Source organism: Botryllus schlosseri, chromosome 5 (assembly GCF_051294905.1).
Source record: "Botryllus schlosseri isolate E-star chromosome 5, Bs_hap1, whole genome shotgun sequence".
Taxonomy (NCBI): Eukaryota; Metazoa; Chordata; class Ascidiacea; order Stolidobranchia; family Styelidae; genus Botryllus; species Botryllus schlosseri.
Window position 1 is genome coordinate 9,059,234 of NC_137240.1, and position 18,545 is coordinate 9,077,778.

The window sequence follows — 18,545 nt, forward strand, 5'->3', positions numbered from 1 at the left end:
ACTGCTTTTAGCGCGTAAATTCTTCGGGCACGCTTTCGTGTGCCGCCGTTTTGAAGTTACCATCAAATTTGCGGGCTATAAATCATCACCATATCATCAGAAGTGTACTGGTGGTGTGTTATATTGTTTATAAAATGGGGTACAGATATTTAGCTCATGATATCTATAACGTACTTGTCTGGCGTTGTTGTAGCTGCTTCCTATCTGAAAGCCATTTGGGATATGGGATCGGTTTAGGTAATCATGGAATTTAATTCGATTACGCGGGAGTAGATTTGAAGATTTCAAATGCTATTATATAAACTAGTAATGGCTTAGAAATGAGATGGGCGGAACGGAGTCAGCTGGTAACTGCACGTACGCAAAAAGTGATGATTCCACTTCAACGCAAATTTCAATCGAAAGTATTCGTATTTAGGCCAACTTATTGATAAATAATGAAAGTCAACGAAGTATAGCGAAACAATATCGCGCAAGCTAACAACATTATTTCGTAGCCAGCACACCTTCTTTTTACACTGAGCTCACAACGCAAGAGGCGAAACCCCGGATATGCTACAATAATTATAATTACGAAGTGGAATTGGTCTATTAGACCTTCTCTATTGTAAGACTTTTTCAATTAGATGACATGGTATACATTTTAACAATGCCGTGTACGTCATAAAATGAGGTCCCCATATTTTAGATACCTTTAAACTACTCAGTACTCACCCAGTGCCCAAATAGCGTGTTTGTATATTTCCGCCATTCATATACTTCGTATCGATGTGGAAGTGCGTAGATGGAATACGAATGTTTCAGCAGATGGTTATGGTCCCGATTTTTTTGAAAACAGATATTCCGACAAGGCAGTCACTTCCATTAGCCTAATGTATGTTCGGAATACCAAGTATATGCGCCTATATCTGAAACCGCACAAAGTCAAACGTTAACGCTACCACCGAAAAATTACGGAGTTCCATTATTCAGCACCTGAAACAATCGGAATTAACCTGTTAAAATGTGAAACACATTAGTCACACGCGTAAATGATTCAAAGTTACAAGAATTACTGACATATCATCGAAGTATTTTCAACGTATCGTATATATATAAGTAGTTTCATAGCGTAACACAGAGTTGTAGAGTTTTATGACTTCAGTCAAGATGTCGGTACCGAACGCCTTGACAGTATATTTGTATTGTGACGGGCGCACAAGGATAGCGATTAGTAATATAACGTGGCGTGAGCAACTTCCAAGACTAAGCAAGCAACTTATCAAACCTAAACCATACGTGCGCGACGGACAACTATTTTTTGCGTTCTCGTGAGAGCGATCAAAAGTATACCTGTTTGCTACAACGCTCCATTTAACTCCTATCCAAAATATCCCATATTACTCATAAACGAAACATAAAAGTGGACAATGAGTCCATCAGTACAGCTGAAAAGGCATCATACATAAAAACAACAATCCTTTGTTGAAAAACTACAAGTCGAATGCCACCTCGCAATACACATCGAGCTCAAAAGATTTCGCGACGAAGACATTACAGCGGTTTCATAGATGTTCCAGAATTGCCAAACGTTAACCGGATTGCGTTCTGGCAAACACTCCACGACTTTGTCATTTGAATCCACTAAAATCATATAAACAACACACTATAGGCTAGAACAAACACTTACTGATATTAATTTGTCCTTAGCGATTAGTATTTTCGGGTATATGTAATCCAGCGTGCAACACCGTGTCAGCTGTACCTCAAATGATTTCTGGCGGATGTTTGTCGATGAAAATCCATCTAATTATCCATATGTTGCCACTCATCGTTCGCGGGACATTGATAACGGCCTACGACGCATTACAAATTGGATCGTGTTAAAATCTCAAGCCCCAGATGAGCCACAAACAGATGTAGCATGTCAGCTAAGACTGGGTAAATACAAAAGGCAAAACATGACGCTCGCAAAACGGCAGCCTGCGTGGATGCACTTCGGTGATTCACCTTTAAACGGAACAAATGATTAAATATAGCATTGGCCTACGCTCGACTTGCGATTACATCCAACACTGATACACAAGGAAAAAGTAGGAATACCACCATTTCTAAACTGTGTAGTGTATACTCAGTACAATCAACTGAAATCAAACTTTGCAATTAATCACCACGCACAAAACGCGCAACTTGCTCTAAATGTGACTGCAAGCGATGTAGACAAAGTCATCCACGCTGCACGCCGTCTATCGTAGCCGCATATAAAATGATATGTATTTGGTTCGGCAAAGGTTTAAATATGGTTTCCACACACACAAGGAGAAATGTATGTCAACTTCATTCCTTAGGCCTTAGGCTGCAGACCTTGGGAAGTAAATCATTTCATAGATGCTGAAGTGCTATTACAGCACTATGGTACCTTAGCTGAAGACATGATTTTGCGTATAACTCTATAATGTCAATATATGATAAGAATCAAAAAAGCTGTTGTTCGGTAAAAATAGGTTGACCGTTAACTCATAGGTCATCATATGGCGATATTATATGATATAATATTACACTCCTGTTCCTTATTAAATAACCACGATCTCCAGATTCCTGCAAGCAACATATCCACCGAATGATATCAGTCACGTAAGCTATAGTGCGGCCTGCGCTATATATCACTAGATATCTTGATAAACACCTTTACAGTATACTCATTCCGTACATGCTTATATGTAACAAAAACAATGTTTTGGTTAACATTGCTAAACGTATGTTACAGGCCATTAATGACAAAACGCTGAGTGGCTACTTTAATTCAACTCCACATTCGTATACATACAAAGCTTCGGAGATAAACAGATAAACTCGGAGCTCTTTACAAAAAGATGTCGACAACCGGCATCACAGAGACATGCGCCCGACCGCCCGTAGATAGATACAGTACAAATCAGATCAGATTCATGTGAGCCTATTCAACAGCTATATTATCGGTATCTCTCTATAAAAATTCTTTCAGCTCTGTAAATGTCTTTCTCGTCACCATACTGCTTCACTGTATGCATTATCAATTTATATATTTCCTTGGTGACGAGCCAATATTCCGAAAGAGCGGACTCACACCGTCTGAAATCCTCAACTACAGTCGATATGGCCGCCTACTAATACTGCGCCTTTTGTTATGATAGGTTAAGCTAGCTACAATTGTCAAAGAAATGTCAACATCATTTCAATAGCCTAAGTATGGTCAATTGGTCATGATCCACCCAATCGCAGAATTCCTCGATACACAGAAGGCCAAGGGCAGGCGTGTCTCGTAAGCGTCATAATACCATTCAAACCCTAGATATTTTTAATTCCGTCGTGTTGATATAATTTGAAGCGAAGTGTACCATCAGAAATGCACCATGGCATACGTCACAGCTGCGCAGTCAATAATCCGTCGAACATTACACCTATAAGCTATATTGTACATCGTTCGTCTTCGAACATCGGTCATTCATCACATTTTGTGTCCAAACGCCAAGTCACTATTGTTATTCGCGAATACCGCCTGCGACATACAATAGAAACAATAAGCTATTGTGGTGAAATCATAATGCGCTACGGCTCAGATTATGATGATTTCCGACAAATTCTTAATAGGGTCAACCGGGCTCATTCATAACGCTTCAATCCATAATAATGTATATCTAGCACATGCCACTGATGAGGGTACATATTATTATTTGCTAATATTAGTTTTAAGCAAATTTATGCTATTTGAAACTCAACGTACATTGATATTAATATGGGGAACACGCACCACCCTAGCAAAAAATGCAATCAAAAATAACTAAAAATAACCATCATTTGCTGAAATAAGTGTAATTGTAATCGCAATTATAAGATAACGCGGTATATTCCCAGAGTTGGTCAAGGCCGATTGGATGCATAAGTTTAGTCAAAGACAGTTTTTCTAAACCTGGGGTTCGTTTGCCTTTAGTCTGGGGATCACAGAGATTGTGGACGTCATCAGCTTCCAAAATAGGCCCCGAGTAAGTCTGGGCAGGCTGATTTTATTAGTAATCAGCAGGGTTGTAACCAAGTCACAAGGCTTCGAGTCACAAGTCAATCTCACTTTTATATTTCTGACTCGAGTCAAGTCGAGTCATTTTCAATTCCCACCGAGTCAAGTCCGAGTCCAAGTCAGCGAACAGAGGATCGAGTCCGAGTCATTGTATTATGACTCGAGTCCGAGTCCAAGTCATTGTGTTGACTGCTCAGTTTCCAGTTAAAGTCTTCCTAAACCCACTTTTTAAACTCTGTTTGGTGATATTGAATGGTTCACATTTATACTATATCAATTTTCCTCACTTTTAGCAGTTTCTGGTCGCATTTTCAAGCACCAGTACCAACAAACGAAATCCCAACAATGTGTTGGCTTCGAAATTACAATGAAATGTCGGTCTTGGCCGTCTGAATCTCGAGTCAATGACTTGCTTCGAGTGATGCGCAATGACTCGAGTCCAAGTCGAGTCAATACACAGATTGACTCGAGTCGAGTCGAGTCATTTCCGTATTTTGAGAAAATGACTCGAGTCGAGTCTAGTCATCCGAAAATCGTGACTCGAGTCTGACTCGAGTCGAGTCATGACTCGAGTCATTACAACCCTGGTAATCAGCCGGGGCCTACGATAAGTTATCGTAGGCCCCGAATCAGCCTATCTTTTGAGCTGGACCGCGGAACTTTCTCAAATTGAAAATGAGCTGGCGGCCATAAAAAGGTTGGAAACCACCGGATGTGCCATCTACTGGTGTATATTATAGTAATATAAGGAAGAACCAATATTATTGACAGAATTCATTCACAAAACTTTACAAGCAGATGCATATAGTAAGCCCACAAGAAGTTGCCTCGATTTCCAATGGTGCACCCAAGATTGATGATTTTGTAGCGGAGGGGGCTGAAAAAATGTTGTTTGGACCTGGTTACATCACACAACTAGATAACCGCACCGACCCAACACAACCAACACACAACCGGCGGACCGAATAAGGTCCACTAGACAATTTCATTCGGCCGTGAAGATATCTGTTGCAGACCCAAGAAATCACCAGAGGTCACATTAGAGATGCCCCAATTCAAAACCTATTTTTCACTCCACTCCTGTATACAGTCGATAGGCGAAGCTTTGCTACTATGACGTCATATTCACTGAAAATGTTGTCATACCTCATTGTAAAATCCGCTAGTGGACGCTAAGCAATGTCCGGAAGTTGATCCACAAAAATATGGTAACCCTAATATAGCACAGATCAACAAACAAATAAAAATGCGATTTAGCTAAGATGAAAAATAGATGGTTTGTCTAATTTAGTCGTGAATGCCGATACAGATTCAAGAAGTTTTGAAATATCTTAACAATTCCATTTAGGCTACGTTGCTACAGTTTCATCATAACTATATTATAAATACCCGATTTTAGTTATAGCTCTTTTTAGATTTCGAAAAAGACTCGATCTGTTGAAAATCCTTAGAGTCCTACACGTGGGTTTGAAAAAACTTATTATAGCTCGTAAAACAACTGCAAACTAAACTTATATTGTCCACTTACGCGTAGGGTTGCATTTAAAGCAAACATGTTTTAAACAAGGCCCTTGTTTAAAACATGTTTTTTACTGTTTTATTTTAAGCCATGACGTCATGAATATTTAATTGTGACGTCATAGTCGATTGACATTGACGACTGAAAATATAGGGTAAATATAGCTCCTTTGACGAAATATCTACGTACTATAGCCGTTGAACCGACTATTTTGAGAGTTCCAACCATCCCATATCGCAGTGGTCGGGAACCTTTTTTGTCCGAAGAGCCATATTGACCCCATATTTTCCATTTTAACTTCCAAAGAGCCATACATTTTAATCAACTAATACGTCACAATTGAAAAACCGTGACGTCATGGTAGCGCAAATTCGTCGACTTTCGTCAGTTATACGAGATCATAGGTTCGCATTGACGATATTCTTAAATGCGAGGACCCATGGGGACATAAGTAGGCGGAGCCAAACACGATGGTCACTACACAGCAGAATGCATACCCACTGTAATGTGTGATGCGTCAGTGACGTGGCTTAAGGGGAGGCACGTGAGGCAGTGCCATACCTGTCTACTAGATTTTGAACATTTTTACTACGAAAATCACGCAACTTGCCTATTGTTCAAAAATATAGCGTGAAAGGGGAAGTAAGGCATAGGTGAGGCACGGCCGGGATGAGCATATAGCGCAATTCATCGTAAATATCGTAGAATTTATAATAATTGATAACACTGGTTAACACATATTTTTAGGCATACAAAGTAGCCTAAGAGTGGTTCTGGTGGTTCTAAAGGGCACTGATTCCGAAAATGACATTGTTTTTTTTCAAAATGCCTCTTGCTTTGGAGATAACCCATGGGGACGACATGAGGGTTCTTCATAGTCAATTATTATCTATTGAAGTGCAATAAAATTAGAAAAAACTACGATTTTCTTCTTGCCAAGTGAAATATTCAATGGTAAATAGAGTACTTTTGGACTTTTTTAGGGGTACAAGAGCCAATCTCTAATCACTAATGTGATATTCGTAATCAGCAACCTCGAAAACCCCATAAACGGCTCTTAGATGTTCTGCCCAATTTTTTTTCGTTCTGTTGACCAGTGTTATAATTGAATGTAATTGCCGCACCAATTCCGATTCGATTTCTCAATTCTCAAAGTATTTGGCGGTAACATAACGTTGTGCCACACGGCTACATTTGAACAGCAACTACAAAGCTACGTTGTCAATCAAGAACGTGGATCACTATATGGCGTTGTTTGTAAGTTGAATTTGTAATTGTGAATGTCACTTCCACGGAGTTCATTTCTCGCCGTAGATCAGGAAGAAAATGTGTATTTGGAAACTGCATTGTCATACAGGCGTCGCCTTTTCTGTTATTCTCATTGGGTAATCAACGCATCGTGCAATCCGAGATTTCGTGGCGGATACTTCGAGATTCGGGAGTGATATTGGTCGCAGGCGAGACAGCAACTTAGATTTGAGGATTTTGAAAAGGGGGTCCTAGCCCCTAACCCTGAATACGCCACTCTCAAATACATGTTTATACTGCCACAAGAATAATTATACCGGTCGTGTTGACGATTTAATAACCAGTTGCTGCAATATTGATAAATTATGCACAAAATTTGAATTTTCGCAAAGAGCCATACTTTATGCCCAAAAGAGCCATATATGGCTCGCGAGCCATAGGTTCCCGACCACTGCCATATCGAGTGGTAATTGTCCACAGGCTAATAAAAAAATGGAGAAAGTATTTACACAATTATGGCATAATTTTGCAATTTAAAAAACCCATTTTTTTAAATGAAGGCCTTTGTTACACTGTTTAAAACAGGTTTCAACGAAAGTGTTTTAAACAACTATTTGTTAATGCAACTCTACTTACGTCGCTACTCTTCGCTCAGTTCCCTTACAAAGTTACATCGTCGGTATACGGATAACAGATAAATGTGATTTGATAGGCAGTCTACTTTTTGCAATACCCGATGAAAAATACCGCCTGGGCCATGAGGCGGATTTCCACTTATTTGGGGCTATTTGTCAAATATTAAAACAGCACAATAATAATCCAAGCGGAAGGTATTTCCCTCCTACTCAAGTAGAGAAATGAATGAAGAATGAAGGTAGCTGTAGTGTCTGGCGAAACTAATTTCGTGGCCTGCTCTACGACTCATTCACTCAACACATAATGAACCTATGTGGCTGTCGGGCAGCTGAAAGTTTGGTTGGGCAAAGAAGAACACATCCCATAATTGAAGATAATTCGGTCGAAATCAATTACCATGGAGCCAAAGAGGAAGTTGAAACGACCTGCAAAATCAGGTGCATAGGAAGATGTCACCAATGATATACCGAGCGAGATAGTGTAATGGTGATGCGTCCGGCTTCTTGATCGGCAGGTCGTGGGTTCGATCCCCGGCCGGGTCAGAGACCAAAGAACGCGATGACCGGTATCCGCGACTATCCTGCTAGTCGCTCAGCAATCAGGGATAGCATCGAAGATGCGGATAGATGACCTTACTATAAAGGCCGTATCGCATCCCCGTCGTCAAAGCATCTCGATGGTGCAGGCGAAAAAGAATGCCATACCTCTCCCTCACAAAATCGTGTAATTGACAGTATATGAGAAACTATAAACGACGGTATGATCAATAGATCTGGTCATATTTTATTTGTAGACTTCGGAATGAGTTGCCAATTTATGCAGGCAAATATATTTTGTGTACAATTCAGAAATCCTCCATTACTTATTTTAACTGGTTCTGTACATATTTGTCGTTGCTGCACCTTGCATAGCACCTGTCAAACGTCATTTTGATGTTATTGTACCGCAAAACGTATAAAGCCAAACTATTCTTTGGTCAATATATATTCCAAAACTGTGCGCGGAGTCGAAAAGTGCAAGGAATTGTAGTCTTCGCGCTTCGATCTTGAGTCGCCCACTACCGTAAATATTGCAGAATTGTTTTCTCGGTCATCCACCGTAAATTCGGCTGCGAAAAGAGCGTATAGCCACTGCCAGTTACTTCAATTTCAGAGAGAGTGGTTTTGAACTATATTCCCACGCCGCATCGCGATCAAAATTAGTTCAGATAGGAATTTAGTGCTGTTAAATCCAGTGTATAGGTGCCAAAAGTTGGCTCTATAAAGAATCGTTTTCATAGTTCTTTTTGACGTGAGTCCTGCTATGCGTATTGGAAACTTGTAATTTCAGTTTTAGATAGGATGTGGGGTTAGAATCACATAGAATTTGATGAAAATCGAGGTATATTGATGTTATGTCTTCAGTAGCTGTTAATGGTTGGCTACAAAAAATGCAAGCATTCGACTTAAATAGGCCTACATCTGCGCGTATAGAAATGTGTGATACGTATTGGAGGCGGAGTTTTGGAACCCGCACCCGACGTGGATCTCAATGACACTTGCTGCGGACATCAAGGTTGATAAATCTTGCGCGAGTGTCAAAAATAGGATTCCTAAAATAGGGGTTTCGCTTAGAACATCAATCTGTGATACATCCGCTGCATGTGCATCACATGATCAGCGGTTTTTACGGTAAATTATCATTTAGGCATGGAAAACTGAATGTTTTCCATGATTTAGGGCTAAGAAATTTTATGACCAACTTTCCCCGGGTCAGCCTAACAACCGCGACAACTACTACTATGGATTGCAGATGCACATCGTGGTCATGGAGCTCGGCTAGAATGCTGTGATCGATTGCAGTTAATTACTATATTCTTCTTCACATGCGCACTACTGCAGGTTAGACGGAAATTGATGCAGCAGAGACAGTGTCGTCCGCCTGAGCATTTTGCTAGCTGCAACTGTCTAACCCAAACCCGTAGTAAATAAGCTCGAAGGGGGTTAAATTGTTTTGTAGATCAACATAAACTAAGTAGAATCGTTTGTTTGAATAATTTATCTTCGCAAAGCAAGATTAGTGTAAAAATATGCCGTAGGTCTTCAAATATGGATGCTCTTGAATTCTTGGGGTGCTGCAGTACCCCCCTGACCCGAAGCCCTCCATGAGCCGACCCTCGTAACACATCCATACTGTATTTTCTGTATTCCCTCCTTTTAGTCGGGAAAATAGGAAAAAATATATTGTTTTATACCAACTTGAGCGGCGTGAAATAATTTTGTAATTTTGTAGATAATTTTGTGAAACGCATACTTTATCCGTTCGCGGGAAATTAACCACTTGTCAATTTTATGAGTTTTATTATTATGATGATTAGGGCGGTTTTATTTTTTACCAAAAAAAAGAAACATTTTTGACCTAAACAAACTGAATTTTCACCAAATTTTAGCCTAACGTATGCAAATTAGGTGTTTTCTTACTCAATCTCACATAATGTCAAAATTGTACCACTCATCTTCATTTCTGGTTAGGACTGACTGTCATAACGAAGTAGTTTGGCCTGAAAAAAACGTTTTTAGCATAGAAACGGGCAACTTTTTACGTGAAGAAAACAATATTTAACGAAATCTGGCCCTATGAAGAATTCCAGTGGTTGCAATACGTATTATGGTGGAAATAATTAAAGTTTTTGTGGTACAACGAGCAGGGTTGTAATGACTCGAGTCACAATTTTTTGATGACTCGACTTGACTCGAGTCATTTTCGCAAAATTCGGAAATGACTCGACTCGACTCGAGTCAATCTGTGTATTGACTCGACTTGGACTCGATTCATTGCGCATGACTCGGACCAAGTCATACGACTCGATACTCAAACGGCCAAGACCGACATTTCATTGTAATTTCGAAGAATAGTTAAGTTACCACATTATTGGGATTTCGTCTATTGGTACTGGTACTCGGAAATGCGACGAGAAACTGCTAAAAGTGAGGAAAATTAGTATATTATAAATGCGAACCATTCGATATCACCAAGCAGAGTTATAAAAAGTGGGTTAGCAAGACTTTAACTGGAAATTGAGCAGTTAACACAATGACTTGGACTCGGACTCGAGTCATAATACTATGACACGGACTCGACCCTCTGATCGCTGACTTGAACTCGGACTTGACTCGGTGGTGAATTGAAAATGACTCGACTTGACTCGAGTCAAGACTAGAAAAGTGAGATTGACTTGTGACTCGAAGCTTTGTGACTTGGTTACAACCCTGACAACGAGAGATACTTTCTGAGGTGATCAGTAACGAAGTACGTCTTCTTTTTGAAGTACTTGAAGTAGATTTTTCCTACTCACACTACTTTTTAAGTAGTTCTGATTTTAGACTACTTCAACTTCTACTTGACGGTTTACAGTTTTGTAGGCAAAATAAGCGTAGAATATTTACTTACTTACTTGTGAACCAACACTCCTACTTGAGTAGAAATTCCGGCGTTACTTCTATTTCTACTTGCGTAGCGACGGTGACTATTTTGACCACCTCTGGATACTTTCCTACATTCTTGGGTAGAAAGTGCATGTCCTCACTAAGAAACTTACCAAGGACGTTCAACGTCAGCAGTTGCTGGCTGACAACACTCAAGTTGCACGTACACTGCTGGTGACGAACCGTGTTGCTTCATTCTGACAATGTTGCCTACATCACAATTTTTCATCATGCGCTTCTCAATATAAGAATGATGCAATGCCCAAGAAGTCTTTCTTCAGTTAGGATATTGCCATAATACCAGTGGCGGCTCGTCCTATAGGGCAACTGGGGCATTGCCCCACCTAAAATTCTGTTCAATAACAATTTAACCATTTATAGACGCACAGCAATCAATATATACCGAGATCACAGCGAAACCCGCGTTCTTCTTGTGCTTTCGCTTGCAAACGCCCATACATAGCGAAGTCTCTGCGAAAATCGAATTCTCTTCTGTGTTTTCGCTTTGTGAATGCCTAGCCGGGGCTTGCCCCGGTAGCGCTCATAACAAGCTTTCACTATCTATTCTCTCAAAGCACAATAAAGAAACGGTGATTTACTCTCTCCTATTCGTAAAATGGCCGAGCAACCGGGGCAAATATGCTTGCTCGCCCCTAAGGTGTGATGTAACAATCGTATCTATATCTGAACTCGGTTACCGTAATATGCGTTGAGTCGACCTTTGCTGGAATAGGTCGATTTTGACGGTGTTTCGCACCATGATATTTCTTGAAACTTGGTATGATATATCGTGAAGGTAGTATTTAACACTGCTCCAAGTTTCAGGCTTGCTACTTAAAGATAATGGTAGTAATTCCGTTTCCGAAGTTCAGTGTGTGCTGATCTATCATGTACATAGTAAAGCAAACAGATTTAACTCAAAAGCCGGTATTGGTCTCCATTGATTTTGACGATGTTCTATACCGAGATCGGTCATGACATTTATTGGCACGATAAGTGTTAGTATCGACCGCTGTAACAAGTTTTAAGTTTGTCACTGAACTATGTGGGTGGTAATTTCGTTTCCAAAGTCGAGTAAGAGCTGACTCTTCATTTATCGCCAACAAATTTACGCAAAATTAAGCCGTTATTGGTCTCTATTGATTTCAACGATGTTCCATACCTAGATCTGTCATGAGCTTTCGCACGGTATGTCTGGATTTTAGTATCGAACGCGGTGCCAAGTCTTAAAGTTGACACTCAATGATTGAGGCAGTTATTTCGTTTTCGAGGTCGAGTATGGTAGAGATGCGCGCTGATCTGATACTTAGCCTACCTACGTCATTGCGGATCTCACTCAATAGCCGGTGTCGGTCTGTGCTAATCTATTGTCTGCGTTCCATAACGAGATCGGTGATGATATTTCCAATGGTATATCTCGATGATCGCATGAAACAGCTGACCAAGAATCTCGGTTTGCATTCAAATATTCACATAATTTTATGTTCGCCAATGTCCATTTCACTGTGAAATTGTGGCCTTCAAACCATTTGCTTACAATCCCCTGTCAAATGCGATAGCTATTTCATTTTCGATGTCGGCTAACAGCTGATCATTCGATCAGCCTATTCCTCGATCTATTTTACTCAAAGTTCGGTGTTCGTCTGTTTGTATTGATTTTGACAGTGTACCATACCGGAATGGGTTATGAGATTGCGTATGCTATTTCTCGATGATTTCTTGTAACAGTATACTAAGTTACGGCTTTTATTCATGTATTTATTGATTAGTATATTTTCCAACGGCGATTTCGCAGCAGACTTATAGACTGTAAGCCGTATGTGTTGTGTCACAGTCTCCAGTTTCAAGGCCAAAATGTCCTATGTTGTTCCGAGACCGAAGTTCCGAGGCTGCTGTCCTTAGTTCTTCAAAGACCATTCAAATTGATGTTCTGGATTCAATATGACAGGCCCAATCTATGAGATAACAATTGCGTATGTGTCCGAACTCGTTGACCTTTCCAGTTAGGCTTACGCAATCTCTCGAGTTCTAGTCATTGGAATGAGTCAGGTCAAGTCAAGTGCGAACATGAATCGTATTGAATCTTTGCTCCGTACGTAGTTTACGCAGTTGCCTTTAGAGCGAAAATGAGAGGTCTAGAAGTTGTCCAGTCTATTGATCCAATCGTACGCCGGGTGCCTCCGCTTTGGTTGCCTATTATCACCTGGTCGTAACCAGAGATGGCCACAGTCCGGTTCAGGAGCCGGAGCAGGATTTCAATGTTTTTTTACCTGGCCGGACTGGATCCGGATTTTGAATTTGGGGTGACGGTCGGATTTTAGCCGGATTTTTTTGCTATGATATGATTAATTAGCATTGTTCTGGCAGGATTTTTTCGGATTCCGAACTGGACATTCACCAGCCGGATTTCTTTGGACTCTGAATTTCCAATTGCCAGCCGGATCCGGATCCCGAAATTTTGGAATCCGCCCATCTCTGGTCGTAACCACCAGCTCAGTGGTCGTAACACACCAGGATCGTGTACGAAACACTTTCGGACGGGCTTAGAAAAATTAGGGTCTATCGATTTGCGTAATCTATAACTATACCATGAAATCATAACGCATGCTACTAAGGATGACCTGATACTTGATTCGTGGCATAGGGACGATTCTTAGTTCACGTACATTTTGTAAAATAATCCTTTGTTAAAAATAAATGAATAAAACATTTGTTACCACACTTCAAGTCACGGCTCACCGGCAAACCTCTCGCGGCACCTACGTTAAAATCACTGTTGTCGGGAAATTCATGTGAGCATCATAAAGTTACTTTTTTACGTTGGAAAACGCCATTGTGACGTCATGTTGATAAAAGTCGCTCGCAGCCCTTGCCCCACCACCCGATATTGTCACGAGCCGCCACTGCATAATACCATGTCTACCCATTTGTTTGTTTTTGACCGTTTATGATTGACAATGAGCAGACAATCAGCCGTTTACAACGGTAGGCCTATAAAGTAGGCTACAAGCTGTAAAATATCAAATGATAAGTTCACCCACAGTGCAAAATCTACGCTATAAACGAAATGCAGACGACAAAAATTTTTTGACTTTATCAATAATTTTCACAAATTTTGACTTAGCGTTACAATTTTGACAAATTTTAACATGACAAAAAACCGCCCTAATGATGACGATTCTGGAGTCAAGGCCAAGGTGGGTGTCAGATTCCATAGACTACTCCTTGTCGCTTCGACATCTTCCTGTCTTTTCATTGTATCGCAAATTTGTGGTGTATTGAACTGATAAAATTGCTAATAAACCAATGATGATGATGAAACATGTAAATAATACAATGTTAAGTGTATGTCCCATATTATTTAAAGCCACTTCGATATTGCCGCCAAAATTACTCAACTTTGTATAACGAATTTTGGCTCGCAATTTACCCGCGAAATATTTTTAAAAATTTTATGTGCCGCCATCAAGCATTGAACAGTTGAGAAGGGAGTTGGTCGAGGAGGGAGGTCGTTCATTCGTCGTTCCCGAGAGTATACAATAATGGCTCACATTGTATTAAAGGGGATCTACCGAAACAGTGCGATGATTCTCAGCTGGGTATATAGCGGTACTGAAGGCGATGCGGGTGCATGGAAGGGGTTTTCAGTGAGATTTCTTAGGTCATCAACTGAAGAGAGCCTCAGGAGTTTTTGTATGCTCAAGCCGTTCGGACTACTGCAATCGTTGCAGCGCCGGGAATATTGAGTATTCAAATTTTATTTCAATTGTCAATATTTTTTATCCAGCGTGCATGCCTATTTGCTCTGAGATCAATCTGGGTGTTTGATTGATGTACTGATGCCATATTCTAATTTATTGTAACTCCTTCCAATCTTACAATTGCATTACAATCTTATGGTGTTTTAAATTGCTAAAACAATTTAATGAACATAACTGACACTTACGGTAAGTATTATTGCTATTCATCACCATGTCCTTGGTATGGATCCCACTTATAGTGAATTGTGAAGATCATGCTAAAATTAGCTAACAATCTGCGGTAATTGTATACGGTAACTGTTAATTCATATATTTTATTACAACTGATGTCAATGGTAAACCATTGTCGTGATGATTTGCAAAAATAGAATGGTTTTCTACGAAAATCTCTGCAGAGGACTAGTTGAAAATTTGGGTCTAGTCTACTTCATCCAAAACTATATGATCGTCACCGATCCGTGTTCCCCATGAGCCATAAACATGTCAAAATTTATGGAGTTGGATAGAGAAATTGGTGGCAACGTCACATGTAATTGTCAGTTTGATTACTAACTATTCTACGCAAGAAAGTCTTCTGTCACACTCAATTTATTGCCGAAAACAACCACCGTTTCCAGTCTGGGGCGTCGCCAATGAGCATCCATTATCCTTGCCCCGATCCTAATCTTACGGTATAGCACAGCTTGACCCCGTCGACCCTTTTATGATACCTTAATCATAAACTAACTATAAATGCCATAAATTTTAACGTGTTGATAGTGAACCCTAATTCCTGTGAATAAGAACATTGTCTGCGTCTACAAGTAATCTGCAAAATCTAAAATGATTTTTATGCACTTTTACAGCACTTATAATTGTATAGCCAGTACATCAAATTGAACATGTATGTCTTGAAGAGGGATGGCAGACGCGAACGTGTCATGTTCGACAAGATCACTTCGCGCATATCAAAACTTTGCTACGGATTGAACTCCGACTTTATCGACCCGGCCAAGATCACCATGAAAGTCATAAGCGGCGTCTACGAGGGCGTGACCACCATCGAACTCGACAATTTGGCCGCCGAAACCGCCGCGACCATGACGACTCAGCATCCCGACTACGCCCTTCTGGCAGCACGTATCGCCGTATCTAACTTGCACAAAGAAACGAAAAAGCTTTTCACCACCGTGATGACCGATTTGTACGAATATATCAATCCGAAAAATGAATGTCACGCGCCACTCATTTCCAAGGCGACTCACGAAATCATGATGAAGCATGCGGACCGTCTGAATTCGGCCATTATTTACGATCGGGATTTCTCGTATAACTACTTCGGCTTTAAAACGCTAGAGAGGTCATACCTGTTGAAACTTAATGGTAAAGTGGCCGAACGCCCGCAACACATGCTAATGAGAGTCTCCATCGGCATCCATGGTGAAGATATCGATCGCGCTATTGAAACCTACAATCTTATGTCTGAAAAGTGGTTCACCCATGCGTCACCCACTCTATTCAATGCTGGCACCAATAGACCTCAATTATCCAGTTGCTTTTTATTGGCGATGCAAGATGACAGCATCGATGGCATCTACGAAACCTTAAAGCAGTGCGCTCTTATCTCCAAAACTGCTGGCGGGATTGGATTGAGCATTTCCAACATTAGAGCTAGCGGCAGTTATATCGCAGGCACCAACGGAAACTCCAACGGTCTCTTGCCCATGCTGCGTGTTTATAATAACACAGCACGTTACGTAGACCAAGGCGGTAATAAAAGGCCAGGTGCATTCGCGGTGTACCTCGAGCCGTGGCATGCGGATGTCTTTGACTTTTTAGACGCGAAAAAGAACACGGGCAAAGATGAATCAAGGGCACGGGACCTTTTCTACGCGATGTGGATACCGGATTTGTTTATGAAACGGGTTGAAAGCAATGGGGATTGGTCGCTATTTTGCCCCAATGAAGCGATAGGTTTGGTCGACGTATATGGTGATGAGTTTGATAAGCTCTACGAGAAGTATGAAAAAGCAGGGAGAGCGAGGAAGACAATCAAAGCGCAAAAACTATGGTACGCCATCATCGAGTCGCAGATCGAAACCGGTACGCCTTACATGCTCTACAAAGACGCTTGCAACAAAAAATCAAATCAAAAAAATCTGGGCACGATCAAAAGCTCAAATCTCTGCACTGAGATTGTAGAATACACCAGCAAGGACGAGGTGGCCGTGTGTAATCTCGCTTCGATCGCATTGCCCCGATACGTAACCAACGATGGAAAGTATGATTTCAAAAAATTGTACGACGTGTGCAAGGTCGTCACACGGAATCTGAACAAAATCATTGACATCAACTACTACCCCGTGCCTCAAGCGAGGAATTCGAACATGAGACACCGTCCGATCGGTATTGGAGTGCAAGGACTGGCGGACGCCTTTATCATGTTGCGAATGCCATTCGACAGCCCCGAGGCCATGAAGCTCAACGTTGAAATATTCGAGACCATTTATTTCGCGGCTTTGACAGCGTCTTGCGAACTTGCGGAAGAGAGCGGTCCGTATGAGAGCTATGAGGGATCTCCTATCAGCCAAGGTCAATTACAGTATGATTTGTGGGGCGTGACCCCCACTGATTTGTGGGATTGGGCGTCTTTGAAAGAGAAGATCAAAAAGCACGGAGTACGCAATTCTCTGCTGTTAGCGCCGATGCCAACAGCATCCACTGCTCAAATACTGGGTAATAATGAAGCCATTGAGCCATACACTAGCAACATTTACACGCGACGTGTGCTGTCCGGCGAATTCCAGATTGTAAATCAGCATTTACTCATGGATTTGACAGAAAGAGGTATCTGGAACGATGATGTAAAGTTGCAGCTCATCGCTAACAACGGTTCGATTCAAAACATCCCTCAGATTCCTGAGGATATGAAGAAATTGTATCGTACCGTGTGGGAGATTTCGCAGAAGAACATCATCAAAATGGCTGCCGACCGGGCACCGTACATCGACCAAAGTCAAAGTTTGAACATTCACATCGCCGAGCCTAACTACGGCAAGTTGACCAGCATGCATTTTTACGGGTGGAAGGTCGGACTCAAGACCGGGATGTATTATCTTCGAACGAAGCCGGCGGCTCAAGCCATCCAGTTCACAGTGGATCAGGGTAAGTTGCAGCAAGCGAAAGAGAACGTTCAAGAGGAGACGGATGAGGAGAGAGAGTTGAACGAGGCGGCTATGGCGTGCTCGTTGCAGAACAGAGAAGCTTGCATGATGTGCAGCGGGTGAATGTGATACGTGTTGAATTTACACGTTCATGTACAGTATACCTCCTTCCTCTATAACTCCTCACTGCCAGCTTTGAATACCCGTATACCATTGATCTTAGCGTTACACCGTTTGTATCATTGCTGTTTGCTAATTCTTGTGTTAATGAATATTGTCTCTTGAGAATGCGTTGTGTTGTGATCGCTTACTTTCACTAGTTTGGGGACATGCAAGTTGAAGTCGGAGGGTGTTGTCACAATCACAATTATTTACTGTATGTCTACCTGACTGACGTTATTCACACCTTCCGCATTAGTTGTGAAGTTGCATAATACTGCTGCGCACATTTGACAATATGTACTAGTCGCATTGACAGCAAGATTACAATTCTAGTTCGATTTGGCAAAGGAATTTTACATTTTTAAATTACATTATTGTATTTATGTGTTTGTTAATTATTCTTAGTCCCTGAGGAGGTGGTCAGTAACAAAGTAATTCCACTTGCTTGATGAGGTCATGTCTACTCAGACTGCTACTTGATTGGTTAGACCTTTTAGATGACGGCGTTCTAAGACCACAAGAAAGGTGTGCAGCATTTCCAGGGTTACTGCATTCTTAATATGATATGGTCTCAAATAA

General features: G+C 41.0%; 3 protein-coding genes across 3 annotated transcripts in view; 2 read left to right on the top strand and 1 right to left on the bottom strand.

Annotated features, from left to right (window-relative positions):
• LOC145438925 (metabotropic glutamate receptor 3-like) overlaps positions 1-2,058 on the bottom strand; it is a 30,451-nt gene extending 28,393 nt beyond the window's left edge. Inside the window, exon 1 of the mRNA XM_080316318.1 lies at positions 715-2,058. Within this exon, the coding sequence (XP_080172444.1) occupies positions 715-751 (37 nt within the window). The 5' untranslated portion in view covers positions 752-2,058. The remainder of the gene's footprint in view (positions 1-714) is intronic.
• Positions 1-18,349, top strand: part of LOC145438927 (ribonucleoside-diphosphate reductase large subunit-like) — a 36,092-nt gene extending 17,743 nt beyond the window's left edge. The window contains exon 2 of the mRNA XM_080316321.1: positions 15,507-18,349. Coding sequence (XP_080172447.1) covers positions 15,543-17,927 — 2,385 coding nt within the window. The 5' untranslated portion in view covers positions 15,507-15,542 and the 3' untranslated portion in view covers positions 17,928-18,349. The remainder of the gene's footprint in view (positions 1-15,506) is intronic.
• The window catches only part of LOC145438922 (uncharacterized), a 254,138-nt gene that overhangs the window by 224,259 nt on the left and 11,334 nt on the right, over positions 1-18,545 (top strand). The gene's annotated exons all lie outside the window — the stretch shown is intronic.